General features: G+C 48.3%; 2 protein-coding genes across 2 annotated transcripts in view; both read right to left on the bottom strand.

Annotated features, from left to right (window-relative positions):
- Window positions 1-181, bottom strand: part of NGRN (neugrin, neurite outgrowth associated) — a gene marked incomplete in the record, with an annotated part of 3,085 nt that extends 2,904 nt beyond the window's left edge. Inside the window, 1 exon segment of the mRNA XM_014589469.2 lies at window positions 2-181. Within this exon segment, the coding sequence (XP_014444955.1) occupies window positions 2-142 (141 nt within the window).
- Window positions 182-285: 104 nt separating this feature from the next.
- On the bottom strand, window positions 286-17,811 carry TTLL13 (tubulin tyrosine ligase like 13). The gene is given in 18 exon segments (XM_006152821.3): window positions 286-696; window positions 698-731; window positions 733-788; window positions 791-872; window positions 1,524-1,849; window positions 2,488-2,667; window positions 2,955-3,135; window positions 4,025-4,210; window positions 7,477-7,679; window positions 8,157-8,388; window positions 8,703-8,788; window positions 9,350-9,493; window positions 9,885-10,041; window positions 10,496-10,626; window positions 14,935-15,053; window positions 16,306-16,346; window positions 16,687-16,957; window positions 17,644-17,811. Coding segments are annotated over 17 exon segments (2,451 nt in total). The 5' UTR covers window positions 16,947-16,957; window positions 17,644-17,811; the 3' UTR covers window positions 286-663.
- Between the last annotated feature and the right edge of the window lie 6 nt (window positions 17,812-17,817).

Raw genomic sequence — 17,817 nt, 5'->3', positions numbered from 1 at the left:
TCTCTTCCGGTTCCCAGTCGGAATGGGGGTCCGCCTCGCGGCCGATTGGGCCTGGCCCCGCCACCCCCCGGGTCGCGAACCCACAGCGAGCGACAGCAGGGCGGACACGCACGCCCAGCAACAGCCTCAGGGTAACCGCCATGTCGACGCAAACAAGCCTTGAGCAGGCCGCGACGAAACAACCGGAAGCTTGAGGGCGGGGCCGGAAGTGGGAAGGCGGACCCGGAAGCGAGAGGGCGGGGCCGGAGGCGGGGGTAGCCGACTGGAAACTAATCGCAGGTGTATTCTAGGCTTAAACTGGTCTGTGGTTTGGTTTTAACTGTGGAGTGGGCTTTCCTGAAACACGAGGGCCGAAATGAGGTACAGGACGCGCCTGGAAAACGAAATAAACTTTAATAAAAAGACGAATTAAATTGCTAAGGGCCGCCCCTGTGCCCCAGCGGCTGGCCAGGGGCCTGCCGGTTTCCGCCTCTGCGGCGAGAGGGGCGCCTCTCCTACGGTGACAGCGAACTGCCTTGGGCATTCGGCTACTCGGAAAGGGGCTTCTGGCCTCCGGGATGGCCTCCAGCCCCAGTCCGCACCCAGGATTTAGGCCCGTCACCTAGCAATAGACCCAGGCCGAGGCTCGACGGAGATGAGTACATGGCCAGCCTGGGCTCTTCTTTATCGTTTAGTCAGTACCGATCCCCAAACCAGCCTTGGTGTGAAGAATTCTTGGTGTCTTTGTGTGTTGCCTTGTACAAACAGGATTCCTGGCCAGGGTTTTTGAAACTGGAACTTGGTGGCAAGTCTTTTCATTTAGCAAAGATTGGAGGCCCTTTGCCCCCTTAGAAATCTCAGGGGGTGCTCCAGGAGAGGTCGAGTGCTGGGCTGTGCTCCTGCCTTTTTATCTATGCTGACTGACGTTGAGGAGCGCGCTGGAACGCTGCAGCGCGGGTGCAGAGGCAGGGCAGAGGGTGAGGTTCTGCGCTTTGGCTGCTCTGCGTTCAGAGTTTACCACAGAGGGCAAGGTGCATTCAGTCCATGAGTCACGTGTCACTCTTTCAGTCACGTGTCACTCTTGCCCGTTGTAGAACATAGCCCTGCTTTGGGGTTAAAGTGGGTGGCACTGATCCCGCCAGGGCTCGGTTTATGGCTTCTAGCCTTCTGCTGGCTTGGCCTTCTGCAGTGGAAACATGGATCCCCCTGAGTTGGTACTCACAGAAGAGATTTCCTCACCTCCTCAACTGTGGTCCAGTTACCAACACAGGAATGGCATCCTGTGCTTCCCCTCCAGCGTCTTTACCATCTTGTATTGTAACTTGTGTGTTTACTCAGCTGTTTCCCTGTGATCATTGTTGAATGCTGGGACTGTATTTCTGCTACTTCTATAACCAGGGTCTAGTGCATAGACAGGTGAATAAGTGGGTCCACGACCTCCCCCATTCCCACACTGCTGGAAGTGCCATATTACATTTTGGGAGTATCCCAGCTATGATACTTGCTAGTGGGAATTTACACAGGTCAAAGTGACCAAAGCTAATTTTGTATACTTACGCCTGGTGAGTCTGATTCTGGCACTGGAAAAATAGCGCCTCCCAGATTTCTTCAGTGACAATGAACAAGGCCCGATAGCTGCTGAATCTATCCACTTGAAGCTCTTGGGCTGCAGATGGCACCGGGTAGGATGTGGAATTCCAATATTCATGCTTGGCAGTGGCCCTAAGATCCTGGGGATCAATTCATGGGTCCGAACTGGATGCAGGAAATGAGGAGGGCCCTGTTCTGTGGCAGCTCCTTTCAAGAGCACCAATGGGACCAGACTCACAGATTGCAGTTCTTGACTGCCCAGCCCGTCGTGAAATCTAGGCTAGAGGAGAAGAGCAGCCCCTTACCACAGTTCTTGTAAGACTGAATGGAGTGTTCGAAGAAATCGGTAACTGAAAAATTTCTTCTAGGCTGTAGCCACTATTTAACCAGTTTTTCCTTAGGGGTTCAGCAAAAAAAAAAAAAAATCACTCCTTAGGGGTTCAGCAAAAAAAAAAAAAAAGAAAGAAAAGAAAAGAAAAATCCCAGAAGACCCACAGGTTCGCTACTAGCCCAGGGAATAGTGAATGCAGCAGCTGTTTTGTTGGCCCAAGACTGTTTACTTATCTCCCATTAGAGCCAGGGCACTGGCAATGCCTGGGAGAAAATCACACAGAAGCCACGGAAGGTGGTGGCCTTGTTATCTGTCGGTCCTGAGACAGGATGATAGAGAGCGAGTCTCTTGTAAGTGAGAAGGTTGGGAGCTGCACTTTGCTTGTTGTCCTTAGCTAAGACAAGGGAGCTTGGGAACAGATTGAAAAGGAACCAATAGACCCTCTCCCAAGGCCCAGTATACTCTGCTCTCCCAGGATCCACTGACAGATACCATCACATAAGCCTCCTTTGGCGTGACCACCACCATGTTCTGGTACCAGAGCCCTTGTTCCCTTGTTCTGTGGGAGGCTTCGTAGGGACCCTCACCCGATACTCATGAAGTTTTTTCTGGCCCCGGTGGCTGGGGTATAGCATTCGGTTGAGCTGCTCTACAATACCCAGACTTCGAATGAGATTCTCCCTTTGTAGCAGGCCCTTCATCCGCTCTAGCTCCTCCTCTTCCACAATTTCTTGAGGCTGCATGGTGTCCAGGTGTACTGGTAGCAGCTACAAGGTATATGAGAGAGAAATGCAAGATCTCAGGGATGAGTCCCCAACCAGTGAAAGGATGGCTGTGGGACTCTGCCCACTCCATCTCCACTTCTCCCTTAACTCTAGCATAAGGTTCCCTTTGCTAGCCATTCTCTCACTTGCTGTTCCAAAAGGTCAAATTCAACTTCCTAATTAGGAGCTCAGTTCTTAGGCAAGGGTAGGAGAGGACAGCAGAGAGTCCCTTTGCTAACAGTCCCATTCCAATTTCCTATAGAAAGATAAGAGCCACCAAACCCCTTCACCTCTTGGTTCCGGTTCCGGTTCCTGTATGCCAAGTGAGTGGAAAGGCCCCGGGGCCCTGCCCTGCATCGGCTCTTTTCCCCAGCTGATTCACCCTGGTTCTGGTCCTTGTTTTCCTTTCGCCTTCTAATGCCTGCAGTCTCCTGTTGTTCCTGCTTAAGGCGGATCTCTTCCAGTTGCTGCCTGACAAGACACAGTAGCTTCAGACACTAGAAATTGTGTACAGGAAAAGGAGGGTGAGGAAAAATAGGAATGGGGAAAGAGAAGGAATCAGGACCTGCTCTGTGGTCTAATGGGACAGGAATGAGGGACAAGATGAGAAACCTACTAAATGGAAAGAGTCATTAAGAGACTGATAAAAATCAGGGACAAGAAGTGATGTAGCTGTAACACAACTGAACAACATGAGAAAGGTCCTCATTCAGGTCCTGAGGCCTCCTTGAGCATGGTGAGTGCATACGTGTGCGCCGTGATCGGGGTGGTTCACATTGTGAAAACCCTGCTGGGGGTCCCTCTTTCTGTCTCACTTCCACAGAAGAAATAAACTTTTGTTTTTGTTTTGTTTTGTTTTTAGAATTATTTATTTATAGGGGCCAGCAGGCGGCATTGAGGTTAAGGATGCTGGACTCCTACATGGCTGACTGCGGTTCCAGTCCTGGACCTGGTGGCTTGCTTTCTCACTTCCTCCCACCCTCTCTCACTCCATTCCTCTCTGGTCAAATTAAAATAAAATAAAGTTAAGTAAAATCTAAAAAAAAAAGAAACCAGGAATTATTGATTATTTTTAATTTGCCATTGGGCACAGGCACTCACCAGAGAGAGACAGAGATAGAGGGGGGAAAGGGTAAGTGAGAAAGCAAGCCACCAGTTCTGGTACTTGAACTGCAGTCGGCTATATGAAAGTCTAGCACCTTAACCACAATGCCACCTACTGGGCCCAGAAATAAACTTTTTAAAAATGTCTTAGAAAATGTATAGCTCTATTCCTTGTTCTGTAAGTGGCTCCTCTCCCCCTTCGGGAAGCAATGCAGCTTCAAGACTGGCCCACACAAGACAGTGCAGGGCAAAGTACCTGGCACACTCCTCTCTGGCCTTGGAAGCAGCCGTCTCCTGGAAGAGGGAGCCATTGTGCTTGAAGAAGGGTGCATACTTCTCGGTGTCAGGCCCAGGGTAGATCCTCCGGTATCCCCCCAGGTGGGAATCCTCATATCGCTCCTGGTCTAGCATTGCTGCTTGGGATGACTCGATTTGTTCTCGCCTGTGGAAAGCAAGTTCAGGGTGAGTTCAAGGAAAGTTGTGAGAACATTCAGTAGTAAAGAAAGGCTGCCTAAGGTTTTGAGAACCTCCTGCTGCGTCAGCCCTGTAGCCTAGTGGTTAAGGGAGCTGGATCCCACATGGCCCAATGTGGTTCAAGTCCCAGCACCTATGGCTTGAAACGCACACCTGGCACATGTGCCTGTGTTTGCTCCAAGTTCCGACAGGATAGAAAGATGGAGGAGAAGGGATTGTGTTGTGACCATGACCCACTGGGGGAACTTTCTCCCCCTCCCCAACCCCATCTATCTCCGGCAAGGACACATTTCCTCTGGCAATTAAAAAATAAAATAAAGAGAACCTCTCCTACTGGCTTCTTAGCCTTCTGGGTCCCTGTCTGTGAGAGGAAAGCCCATCTATGACCAGTAGTTTTCAGTCATTTGTCCCCACTGAAAGACATGATTTGGGAGGGCCAGAAGGTGGTGTGGTGGTTAAAGCGCTGGAAAACTCCCACATGGCCAACCACGGTTCAAGTCCTGGACCTGGTGGCTTGCTCTCTCACTTTCCTTCTCTCTCTGTGTGTTCCCTCTGATCAAATTGAAATAAATGAGTGAATAAATAAAAGTAAATAAATAATTCTTTTTAAAAAAGACATAATTTGGATTAAAAGACATGATTCAAGCCAGGCAGTGGCATAGTGGTTAAGTGTCTGGATCCCACATGACTGACTGGGTCGTTCAAATCCCAGATCCAGCAGCTTGAACAATAAGCGGGCCACATGTGCCTGCATGCCCAGAATCCCTGGGGGAGAATGGAGAAGGGATTTCAGCTTGGCCATCCCTGCTGGGAGTTTTCTCACTTTCCCTCTCTATCTTTTTCTGTCTCTGGTGAGTGCATGTAACCTATAGCAAAATTAAAAATTCTATTATGAATAAAGAATAAAAATTTGGGACCAGCAGTTAGCGTAATGGCTATGTCGTTGGACTCCCATGTAGTCGACCGCGGTTCGCGTCCCGGACCTGGTGGCTTAAAACTCACACCGGGTGCGTGTGCGTGCGTGCCCAGGATCCCGAGAGGAGAAAGGAGGAGAAGGGATTGCGGCGTGGCCATCACCCCTGGGGGGTGATTTCTCGCTTTCTGTCTCTCTGTTTCTCTCTGTCTGGCGAGTGCACGTGCCCAATAGCAAAAACCTCTCCAAAAAAAAAAAAAAAAAGAATAAATTTTTAAAAAAATTTTAATAAAAGTAAACCAGCTAATCAAACACATGAAATTCCTATGCTTTAACATGAAAATGGCTCTAAAATATATTGCTAAGCAGAGGGCAGAGTGTGTGAAAATTATGCTACTATCTGGTTGGACAAGGGAGACAAACATTTCACCTAAGTACATATATATGTACATTAAGAGCCTGTAAAAATATGAAGGAACTTCAGAGAGTTCATAAAAAATGGAATTTAGCATGAGTTTATTTTGGCACCTCCCCCATCAAAAAAAATTGAAACCCACACAGTTGTTTCAATAATATACCTTTTCCACTAATTTTTTGAAGACAGCCTCATAAACACATGAAAACACTAGGAACATTGATTGGCACCAGAGAGGAAAACTGAACAGTGGTAGGAAAATGATAGGAGACAGACCGTTCACTGTATAGCTTTTGAATTGTGAACACATTATATCTATGCAAATGTAAATATATTATTCTTTTTTAAAAGAATTATTTCTATTTAACTTTATTACTATCACTTTTTAAAGAATTATTTTATTTAACTTTATTTATTCATTCATTTATTTCATCTTAATTTGACCAGAGAGGGATGGAGCAAGAGAGAAAGAGAGTTAAAGAGAGAGCAAGCCACTAGGTCCAGGACTTGAACCGTGGTCAGCCATTTGGGAGTCCAGTGTCCTTAACCACCGCGCCACCTGCCAGTCCTATCATTATTTTTTTAACTTGACAGACAGAGATAGGGAAAATGAGAAAGCAAGCCACCAGTTCTGTGATTCAAACCATGATTGGCCACGTGGGAGTCCAGTGCTCTCAACTACCACGCCACCTGCCGGCCCCATCGTTTGTGTTTTTTTTTTTTAATGACCAAAAATTATTTAAATTTTTTCAGATTTTTACCATAGGGCACATGTGCTCATGGAGAGAGACAGAGAAAGAGGAAAAGTGAGAAAGTACACCCTATGGGGGATGATCAGGCTGCAGTCCCTTCTCCTCCATTCTCTTCTTGAGATTTTGGGTACAAACACAACCACACGTGCCTGGTGTTTTTTTGTTTCTGTTTTTTTTTTAAGAAAGATTTTTGCTATAGGGTGCGTGCACTCAACAGAGACAGAAAGAAATAAATCACCTACCAGGGGGGATGGCCACGCCACAATCCCTTCTCCATTCTCCTCCTGGAATTTTGGGTGCACACGTGCCCAGCGTTGAGTTTGAAGCCACCAGGTCTGGGACTTGATCCGTGGTTTGACTACATGGGAGTCTAGCAATGTAACCATTATACCATCTGCTGGTCCTGTGGCCAGCATATTTGTCAAGCTATCCAGCCAGGATTAGAACAGCAGAGTCAGAGATATGGGAACCAGGACCTTAACCACTATGCTACCTTCTGGCCCAGACCAAATTTTTTATATATATATATATTTTTTTTTTTTTTTGAGAGAGAGATTTTTGCTTTAGGGCACATGCACTTGCTGGAGAGACCTACAGGAAGTGAGAAATCACTCCCTAAGGGGGATGGCCACACTGCAATCTCTTCTTTTCCAATGTCTTCTCAGGACTTTGGGCATTCGCACACACAGACACCTGGCGTGAGTTTCAAAACTCCAGGTCTGAGACTTGAACTGTGGTTGGCCACATGAGAGTTCAGAGATGTAACCATTTTACCATCTACTGGCCCCTCAAGTATTAATTTTAATAGCTAATCATCCCCATGCTTCTCCTTTTATTTGTATTTATTTTTTTTTAATTGCCAGAGAGATTCTAAGCTTACCAGAAAGAGACAGAGAGACAGAGGAGAGAGGGAGAAAGCACTCCCCAGTAGGACATGAACTTATGTCACAATTCCTTCTCCATTTCTCCATCCTGTTGGGATTTGGATCATGCATATGCTCCTAGGATGTTTTTCAAGCCCCTGGGACTGAGATTCAAATTATCAGCCATGTGAGACATTTAACCACAAGGCTACAGGGCTGGCCCACCTTCTCATTTTTGAGAAGGATTTTTTACTTTTAGGAAAATAAGAAAAGTTGCACAGCTAAACATACGTCAGGCTCCTGGTGCATCTGGATTCTCGTGGTGTTTGGTGAAATTGGAAAAGCCGCTCTTTGACTCGCCGCTTGTCCTCCTCCATCACCTTCCTTTTGTCACAGCCCCGGAGGTTGATAAGGGTCATGGCATCACAGAGAAGTGCATCCTTCACCTCTCGATCAAGGCGTGAGTCCGTGGTGAAGCTTGGAGAGTGATTTACCTGGCAGGAGGAAGCATTATCCACCCTCTTCCTAGACCATGAATAAGTAGTAGTCTCCTACAGGCCTAACTAGAAGGTCTACAGAGACATCCTCCTCCCCTGACTTCAGCCAAGCTGGAAGCTCTGGCTTCTGAGGCTACAAGATCCTACCATAGAGAACCCTCCCATCCCTAGGCTGGCCAGAGCAAAACAGAAGGCCTGATTCTACAGGTACAATGTCCTTAAAGGCAAGGCTTACCTCAGGAGCACTGGGCATCCATAACCTTGCTTCCTACGATCAAGGCCAAAGACCACTGGGATCTGACTCAGCAGATCAAAAGGGTAGAGAATGTAGGCCTTCTGCTGGCTCCCACCCATTCTGGGGCTTCCACAGCCCCCTCTCCCCATTCTGTTTTCACTGAGTGTATCCCATCCCAGGTATCCTGTTGAAGGAGGTCTCTGGACCTCGTTTTGCATAGTCCAGGAGAGAATCCTCACCTCCAGCAGCCAGGGCTTCAGCTTGTGGTCCAGCAAGATGTCAAAACCAAGGATCTCAAAACAGGCACATGTACCTCCACTCAGGTACTGGGGGAAACAGGTTCGGTAGTTGTGGCGAAGAACAGAATGGGCCGAGATGATGGTTTTGATGATGATGTCCTCGATGTCCCCCCACAGCTCTCGGGGGTCATAGCTGTGCTCCCGCAGCCAGGCGTTGAGTGTCGACAGCTTCCTGTGAGGCCCAGTGCTCAGAGGAAGACCGATTTCTCTGCCAGTGGGGCCTGGCCGCAGGCAGGAGATTCCCTCATGCTAACACTAATGCCATGCCTGGGCTCCCGTTATATAAGGGGCTGCTAGCAGCTTCAAGCTGGGATTTGTCATCCCTGTAGGACTCGGCACTACCACTTAGGCCTGAGGCACAGGGCAAGGGTCTGGGCTGTCAGCCAGTCGGCCTCCCAAGAGCCAGTTTGCCTTCATGGACTACGGAGATACCGAGACGTGGTGCTACGGGGCCGAGGAAGCAGGAGAAAACAGAGTAGGGAGTACCTCTTACTGCCCACGGCATCGTCCCGGACAAAGTTCTCGTTGTGTTTGTTGATAGCATAGTTGGTCAAGTGCATACAGACATCATCCTGGGAGAAGAGTGACCCTGTGCTCTCAGACCGCTTCCATGAAGCCCTCCTGGCCAGCCCTGTGTTGCTTCTTTATTACCCAGCCCTCCCCAGGACTGTGTGTCTCCTGTCCTGTGACATCCTGAGGAAAGGGGTGTGCCAGGCTCCTCTGGATGAGGACCTTTTCTCCATCACGGCCCACCAAGTGCTGCAGGGCTCACTGACTTCACTGCTTGTCTTGGTGACAGTGACAAACTTCTCTACCTGGTTTCTCAGGTAGAACCTCAGCACTCATGGCAGTGCAAGAGAAGAGGGTTCAAGCTAGTGGGTGGCTGGGTGGTTAAAAGCACTGGATCTCACATGGCTGACCACGGTTGAAGGACCATACCTGGTGGCTTGAAAAACATGCCAGGCACATGTGTGCATGCCCAAAATCCCAAAAGAAGAGAGAAATGGAGAATGGATTGCAGCGTGACCATTCCCCATCAAGGGTGCTTTCCCACTCTGTCTCTGTCTAGAAAGTGCATGTACCTTCAGGCAAAACTTAAACGAGAGAGAAGAGGGTAGTGTCCCACCCCTTACCAAGTTGTTAAGGCTGGGCTCCATGTAGGGCATGGTTGCAAAGCGGGCCAGGCCCTCCTCGTACATGAAGATCCGAAGAGGGTCACAGGATGTTATCAGGACATAGATTCGCATGTCAAACTTGAAGCCATCGATGAGGAAGGGCTGGGAGCACACAAACCCAGGCAGATCATAATGACACTGGAATTACTTACTATAGGCCTCACTCACACTGCTGTAAGTGCTCTGCGTTATGTCACCACTGATTTATGTCCCACAGTAACTACGCCATCTTATTATCCCCATTTAACAAGTGCAGGAGTGGAACACAGAAAGGATGAGAAACCTGCGCAACAAACTTTGTCTGCCTAGGAAGTGGAAGAGCTGAGGTCCAAATCCAGGCAGGCTGGCTCTGAGCTGTGGCCCTATCCTGCCTCCCACATAACAGGGTATAGCAGAAGAAGTAGGAGCCTACAACCAGTTTCCCCCGTGGCTGTGGAGGAACAGGGTGCCCAGTACAGGGGGAGGGAACTGGTGGTCCTGAGGCATCCTTCACCTTGGAGATGTATTGCTGGCAGATCATGTGCTCTCCTGGCTTGATCTCCCGGGGATTTCGGGTGATGAAGATGCCCCGTCCCTGACAGCCACTGTCTGGCTTGCAGATATAAGTGCGGGTTTTTCGCTGACGGCCATAGGACTGAAAGTCCCCGTAGCTATGTGCAGAGAGGAGTTGGTCAAAAGGTTTCTGTGAGGGGCCTGCAGGTGGCGTGGTGGTTAAGGGCACTGGACTTCCACATGGCCCACTGTGGTTCGAGTCCTGGACCTGGTGGCTTGCTGTCTCATTTTCTTTTTCTTTCTCTCTCTTCCTCTGGCCCTTTCTGGTCAAATGAAAATAAATAAAGTTAAATAATTTTTTTTTAAAAAAAAAGGTTTTTCTGCCTGGTGGCTGTCCCATGGCCCAGGGGAGCTCTCCATGCTAGCTTATTATCCATGCTCCTCCAGGAGTTCTCAGTCTCAGACCTACTTGTCTTGGACCTGCTGCAACTTTCTCGTTTTACTTCATCCCTCTGAGACATGGCCAGGTCACAAGACCTGAGTCCAGAGAGACCTTGGAGGGTGATCTCTGCTCTCCCCTGGGATCTCGCCTGGGGAGTTGGGCTCACTCACTCTGCAGGGAGGCACCAGGTGCGAGGGAAGATGCTGTACTCGGCGGGGTAGAGTCTCTGCATGCGGTTGAGGTTCCGAGCCAGCAGGTCTTTGCGGCAGATTTCCGTCATGCCAGGGAAGTGGTTGATTTTCTGAAATAAAGTCAGTTGGTCTTACTTTTCATTTATTTATTTATTTTATTATTTTTATTTTTATTTTAATGTTATTTATTCATTTATTCATTCATTAATTTATTTTAATTTGACTTGAGAGAGACACAGAGAGAAAGAGGGAAAGTGAGAAAGCAAGCCACCAGGTACAAGACTCAAACCGTGGTTGGCCGTCCAGAGCCTTAACCACCATGCCACCTGCTGGTTCCCAATTTATTTATTTTTAAATAATTATAATTATTTAATTCCATTTGTTATTGTTATTTTAATTTGACCAGAGAGAGACCGAGAGAGAGAGAGAAAGGAAAGAGAGAAAGCAAGCTGCAAGGGCTGGGACTCAAACTGTGGTCAGTCATGTGGGAATCCAGGACCTTTAACCACCATCCCACCTGCCAGCGCCATTTATTTTTTTAAGAATTATTTTAGGGACCAGCAGTTAGCGTAACGGCTATGTCGCTAGACTCCTATGTAGTCGATGGCGGTTTGAGTCCCGGACACGGTGGCTTAAAACTCACACCGGGGGTATGTGCGTGCGTGCCCAAGATCCCGAGAGGAGAATGGAGGAGAAGGGATTGCGGCGTGGCCATCCCCCCTGGGGGGTGAATTCTCACGTTCTGTCTCTCTGTTTGTCTCTGTCTGTCTGGTGAGCGCACGCGCCCTATAGCAAAAACCTCTCCAAAAAAATTATTTTATTTAACTGTATTTATTTATTTAATTTGACCAGAAAGGGACATAGTGAGAGAGAGAGAGAGGGAAAGTAAGAAAGCAAGCCACCAGGTCCGCAATTTGAACTGCAGTCGGATATGTGGGAGTCCAGTGCCCTGAACCACCACACCAACTGCTTGCCCCCTGGGTCCGGGACTCGAACTGCAGTTGACTACATGGGGGCCCAGCGACGTAACCACTACACGATCTGCTGGTCCCTTAAGCATGGCGTTTATGAGCCTTGGTGTCCTCTTCTTAACAGGAAGAGCTGTTGCTCAGGGCTGTTTCTGAGGATTTCATGAAGTGGCAATGAAAAAGCACTTAATGCAGTTTCTGACATGTAGTAAGCCCTCAATAAATGCTGTTAATTATTGCAATCCTTATGTTTTATTCTATTTTATTTTTTGAGAGATTTTTGCATGTGCATTCACCAGAGAGACAAAAAGCAAGAAATCACCCTTTAGCAAGATGGCCACTAATCCCTTCTCCTCCATTCTCCTCTTGGGATTTTGGGCAAGCACGCACATGCACACACATACACACACACACGCACGCACACACCCTTCGTGTGAGTTTCAATCTGCCAGGTCTGGGACTTAAACTACAGTAAACCATGCGGGAGTCCAGCACCTTAACCACTACACCACCTGCTGGTCCTACAATTCTCATCTTGCGACTGCTCCCTGCAGGCCCTCCTCTGGAGCTTCCTGAATACATCTAGCATTTACTTTCTCTCTTGCATACTTCTCCTAAGACTAATTGTGGGACAGATTATAGTCTCTGCAATTCCCTTGTTGGCTTCTCCCAAAAAAATACAAATACAGGGTGTCTCCTTAGCACAGCAGTCAAAGCACTGCTCAGAGAAAGCTGGATCCCACGTGGCTGACCAAGATTTGTGTCCTGGCCCTAGTAACTTGAAGCACACACCCTGCACATGCATGCATATTGCATGACAAGGATCCTGGAAGGACGAACAACTGGATAACAAAGGACTGCAATGTGACCAGGGACCATTGTAGGCATGCATATTCTCTGCCTCTCCCTTTTTCTCTCCCATGCATATACTTGCCCTCTGGCATTAAAAAATTAATAATAATTGTAAAGGTTAATGGAAAATGTGTATTATGAATCAACTATTGTGCTGGATGTTGGCATAGCAATAAAACAAGATGTTCTGTGAGGCTGACTCCTGTGAAAGGTTTCAGGTTCATGTCTGCAGACCTCTGAGTACATGGCCATGATCTAGCTGAAGCTACGAGTGGGCTGTGGCCTTGAGACCCTGTTGGGGGTGCTATTTCTCTCTTTTTTGCTCACAGAAGAAATAAATTATTTCTTTTTTGAGGGGAGGTTTTTGCTATAGGGCATGTATGCTCGCCAGAAAGACAGAAAGAGACAGAGAGACAGAAAGCGAGAAATCACCCCCCAGGGGAATTGGGCATGCACGCACACGTGCCCGGTTTGAGTTTAAGCCACTGGGTTCAGGACTTGAACTGCGGTCCCTTATATGAGAGTCCAGCAACACAGATATTATGCCAGCTGCTGGTCCCAGATGAAATAATTTATTTCTTTTTTTGGGAGAGGTTTGTGCTATAGGGCGCTTGCGCTCGCCAGATAGAGAGACAGAAAGCGATAAATCACCCCCCCCAGGGGGGATGGCCAAGTCGCAATCCCTTCTCCTCCGTTCTCCTCTCAGGATCTTGGGCATGCACGCACACATGCCCGGCGTGAGTTTTAAGCCACCGGTGCTGGGGTCCAGCCTCAATGGGGGTGGGTTGACTCGTTGAAGGCGGTGCGGGAAAAGAAGACAAAGGTCTTGGTGCCTTTTCATGCATGTCCTGAGTCGGATACCCCTCAGAGATCGCTCTCTGAAGAGTGACCTCTCTTAAACTTATGTTAAATGTATCTTGAAGGGCCTTCCAAACACCGGGTCTGGGATGTGAACCGCGGTTGACCACGTGGGAGTCCAGCGACATAGCCATTATGCTAACTGCTTGTCCAAATAAGTTATTTCTTAAAACAAAAGAAAAAAACCTATGCATGGATTTCATAAATGTTTTGCAACAAAATAAACCTGTAATTAAAAAAATTTATTGGGGCCTGCAGGTGGCGTGGTGGTTAAGGCACTGAACTCCCACATGGCCGAATGTGGTTTCAGTCCCAGACCTGGTGCTTTCCTATTTTCTCTCTCTCTCTGTCTGTCTCTGTCTCTGTCCCCCTGGTAAGTGCACATGCCTTAATAGCAATTAAAAAAAAAAAAGAATTATTTCACTTAACTTTATTTATTTATTTTAATTTCACTGGAGAGGGACAGAGTGAGAGACAGGGAGAGAGAAAGCAAGCTGACAGGTCTGGGACTCAAACCATGGTCAGCCATGTGGGGATCCAGCACCATTAACCACCATGCCACATCCCAACCCCTAAAACTTTTTAAAAAAACCATATGAGGCCAGCAGGTGGTGTGAAGGGTAAGGCTCTGGATCCCACATGACCAATGCCTTGATTTGAGTCCGAGATCTGGCAGCTTGAAAAATCATGTGCTTGCTGGAGAGAGAAAGAACAACAGTGAGGAAGCATCCCCCAGGGAAATGGCCCACCTCTCCCTCCTTTCAGAATTTTGGGCACACACACACATACACACACACACACACACACACATATGCTGGAGTGTTTCTCACGCCGCTGGGTTTCGGATTTGAACTGCACAGTTGGCCATGTGGGTTCCAGCTGCTTAACTACCACACCACCAGCTAGCCCAATTTGGTTTCTCTTGAGTAGTGCATTATCACTGCACCATGAAGCCAGCCCTCTACCTGTACTTGAATTCCACTTTTCTGTGATTTAAGTCTCCTTATAAACCTGTGGACACTTTTTAAATTATTTCACTGCTAATCACCAAAGACCCAACTAGCAGAGAATAAAGATGCTATGAAGCAGTCATACTTGTCTTGCAGATGCTGGTCCATCTTCCCTGATGTTGCTGCAGGCAGCACCCTATGCTTCTCTCTCTCTCTCTCTCTCGTTAGTTTTTTTCTATAGGGAGTGCATGCTTGCCAGAGAGAGAGAGAGAGAAATCACTCCCCAGAGGGATGGCCATGCTGCAATCCTTTCTCCTCAATCCTCTACTTGGGATCTTGGGCACACACACACACAAGTGCCCAGCGTGTTTTCAGCACCATGTGGGATTCAGCACCTTAACCCCCACAACACCTGCTGGCCCCTATTCTTCTTTTAGTGGGCCTGGGATGCCAGGCTGAGCTGCTAAGAAGTCTGAACCATTCAAGTAGCCCTGCTGCCTCCCTATGAAAGGCCCACCTGCTTTGGAAGGGCCAGCCAGACACAGATGCCACCAGACAGAGAGCAAACAATGAGACAGGAGGTGTCCACCACACACTTTCTTCAGATAACAAAACTCCAGAGATCCAAGAGGAGGATATTCCATGGGCGCAGAAGACCTCGGGTGGCCTTTCCCATCTGCACAGGGCTACAGTCATAAAGAGTGGAAGTTCTGGGTGGCTGGGCAGATAGGTGGGAGCAGTCATCCTGGGATTTTGGGCCCTTTAGGATCTTGGACCTGGAGGGGAGTACCTGAAACCTCTTCATGTCCATGACTCGTTCCAGGGAGACAGAGCAGTCGGTCCAGTACACTGTCCACTCTTCATCCTCTCCCACCTCCTTCAGGCCACACATCTGGGCTGCCCGGCGCACTGCACAGACAGGGAGGTTAGCAGTGCCAGCTGGACACCGACAACAAGTCCTGGGTTGAGTAATGAAAGAACCTGACTGAAGGAGGGAAAGCTGAACAGAGAGGCCATTCTGAGCTAGCTATTGGCATGGTGGTTAAGGCAGTTGGATCCCACATGGCCAAGTGTGTGGTTTGAGTTCGAGACCCTGTACCTTGAAAACCATGCCAGACGCATGTGTCTGCCAAAAAAAATCCCAAGAGAAGAATGGAGGAGATGGGAATGTGGGAGATGGGATTATAGAGTGGCCATTCTCCATTAATGGAGGCTTCTTCTTTTTTTTTTTTAAAGAATTATATTTATTTATGCCAGCAGGTAGCGTATTGGTTAAGGTGCCAGACTCCCACATGCCTAATGTGAATTTCAAGCCCAGATCCAGCGGCTTGAAATTCAAGCCAAGCACAATCACTTCTCCGTTCTCCTCTTAAAGTCCTGGGCATACACACTTGGCCTGAGTTTCAAGCCACCCAGTCTGGGACTCCAGTCACAGTTGGCCATGTGGGAGTCCAGTGCCTTAACCACCACACCACCCTCCAGCCCCTTCATGTTTTTAAAAATAATTTTATTTAACTTCATTTATTTATTTTAATTTGACCAGAGAGAGACAGAGCAAGAGAGAACAAAAGAGATGGAACGTAAGAAAGCAAGCCATTGGGTCCAAGACTTGAACCACGGTTGGCCATGTGGGAGTCCAGTGCTTTTAACCACCACACCACCTGCCAACCCCCATTTTTTCCCCTATAATATGCATTTTTCATGACCTCTTTCTTTCTTTCTTTCTTTCTTTCTTTCTTTCTTTCTTTCTTTCTTTCTTTCTTTCTTTCTTTCTTTTTTGAGAGGTTTTTTGCTATAGGGCGTGTGCGCTCACCAGAAAGGCAGAGAGAGACAGAGAGACAGAAAGCAAGAAATCACCCCCCAGGGGGATGGCCATGCCACAATCCCTTCTCCTCCATTCTCCTCTCGGGATCTTGGGCATGCATGCACACACGCCCAGTGTGAGTTTTAAGCCACCCGCTCCAGGACTCGAACCGTGGTCGACTACATGGGAGTTCAGCGACATAGCCATTACGCTAACCACTGGTCCCTTTCATGACCTTTTTGAAGATTCCTTGGAGGCCAATCTGATAAGATTTAGGATCTAGGAGACTGACAAGGGATCTGTCTCCAGAATAGGTCCCCCGTGCATGATGATGTGAATGATGAGAAAGAAGCTTACCACTCTCATACTTGCAGTTGGTCAGGTTGATGGCCAGGGGTCTGGAACAGAGGAAGAGCAGAAATCAGGCTGAGAAGGAGGGAAGGAGAGAGACTCTGGGGTGCCAGACACCCAGGTGAAAAGCTACCCAACAAATTCATGACACAATCTTCTCTAAAAGCTAGTGCTAGTTGAAGACCAGGATGATATAAACATGTTGGGATTCTAAACTGAGTCAGCCCAAATGACTCTGAATTTTGTTGTTGCACCAAAAAGACTAATGATGCTCCAGCATTTTCTCTCTTCTCTCACAGGCTAAAGGGAAGACCCCAGGAGACCGAAAGGAGGCTAGGAGGTAACTCTCTGAAGCTGGGTAGGTGCAGGGATCCAGGAAATGGTTACCTGCGTTTTCGCTTTCTCCTTCTCCTCCCAACTTCTAAGTCATTTGTGTCAGTGGGGGCTGTGATTTTTTTTGGAATTTTTTTGGCTACAACTGATAAGGAGACCCCGTTGTCAAATGCCTTGTAGTCAGCCTTTGCAAGTGCCTGCTGCGTATGGCTAGAAGGGGTGGTAGTTTCCTCTTTATCACACTCCTCCTCGGATTCCTCTTCTTCCACTAAATCTTCCTCCGACTCACTGGTCTTAGAGGCACTTGGCTCCATGCTCTTAGATTCTGAGGGGAGGGGAGTGGGAATGAAATACATTATCAGATCTTTCTCTGCCTTGCTGCCTGGAGACATCCACCCAAAGGAACTTCATGGTGTTATAAGGGAATACTGCTGCCCTTCAGAACAGAACAATCCTACTGAAGAATAAGATGTTTCCAGGTGTGATGGGGTGTGTATGAGGGGGATAGGGTGTGAGATATAAATGCCCTGACAAGCCTCAATCATCCAGGGTCAGGCTGGATCCTACAACACACTGGGTGCATGCTGAGGTTGGACAGGGCTTTCTGCAACCATGGCCTTTTTGCTCCTGAATGGGAAGGGTGACATCTGGAAAGACTATAGGGATCTCTGCTTTAAAATACAACTGAAGGGCCAGCAGATGGTGTGGTGGTTAGAGACGCTGGACTCCCATAAGGCGGACGGTAGTTCAAGTCCAGGCCCTGACAGCTTGCTTTCTCATTCTTCCTCTCCTTCCCTCTCTGGTCAAATTAGAAACAAATAATAATGATTATAAGTAAAATGAAATGAAATAATTGTTTAAAATACAGCTGAAGACTGAAGGTCCCCTAAGCTGGCCTTTTCCCAGTCCAAGACTTGGTTTCTCCATGTGTACACACTGGGGCCAGGCACCAGATGGCTAAGACCCTAGGCTCTTGACAGCAGGGGTAAGTCCAAGGCAGACACTGCCCACCGAAGTTGGGAGGAGAGCTGGGTGCTGGGTCCGCCCCTAGCGGCCTGGGGACGGACTCAGCTGGTCACTCATGTCCACCCTCCGCCTGGCTCCTGCTCTCCGCAAGCGCTGCGGGGCGTCAGGGACCGCCTCCTAGTTCCACAGGACGGGCTGTCTCCGCCGATCGCTATGGGG

This window comes from Tupaia chinensis, unplaced genomic scaffold (genome assembly GCF_000334495.1).
Source record: "Tupaia chinensis unplaced genomic scaffold, TupChi_1.0 Scaffold000359_1, whole genome shotgun sequence".
Lineage (NCBI taxonomy): Eukaryota > Metazoa > Chordata > Mammalia > Scandentia > Tupaiidae > Tupaia > Tupaia belangeri.
This window is presented reverse-complemented; position numbering and strand designations above follow the sequence as displayed.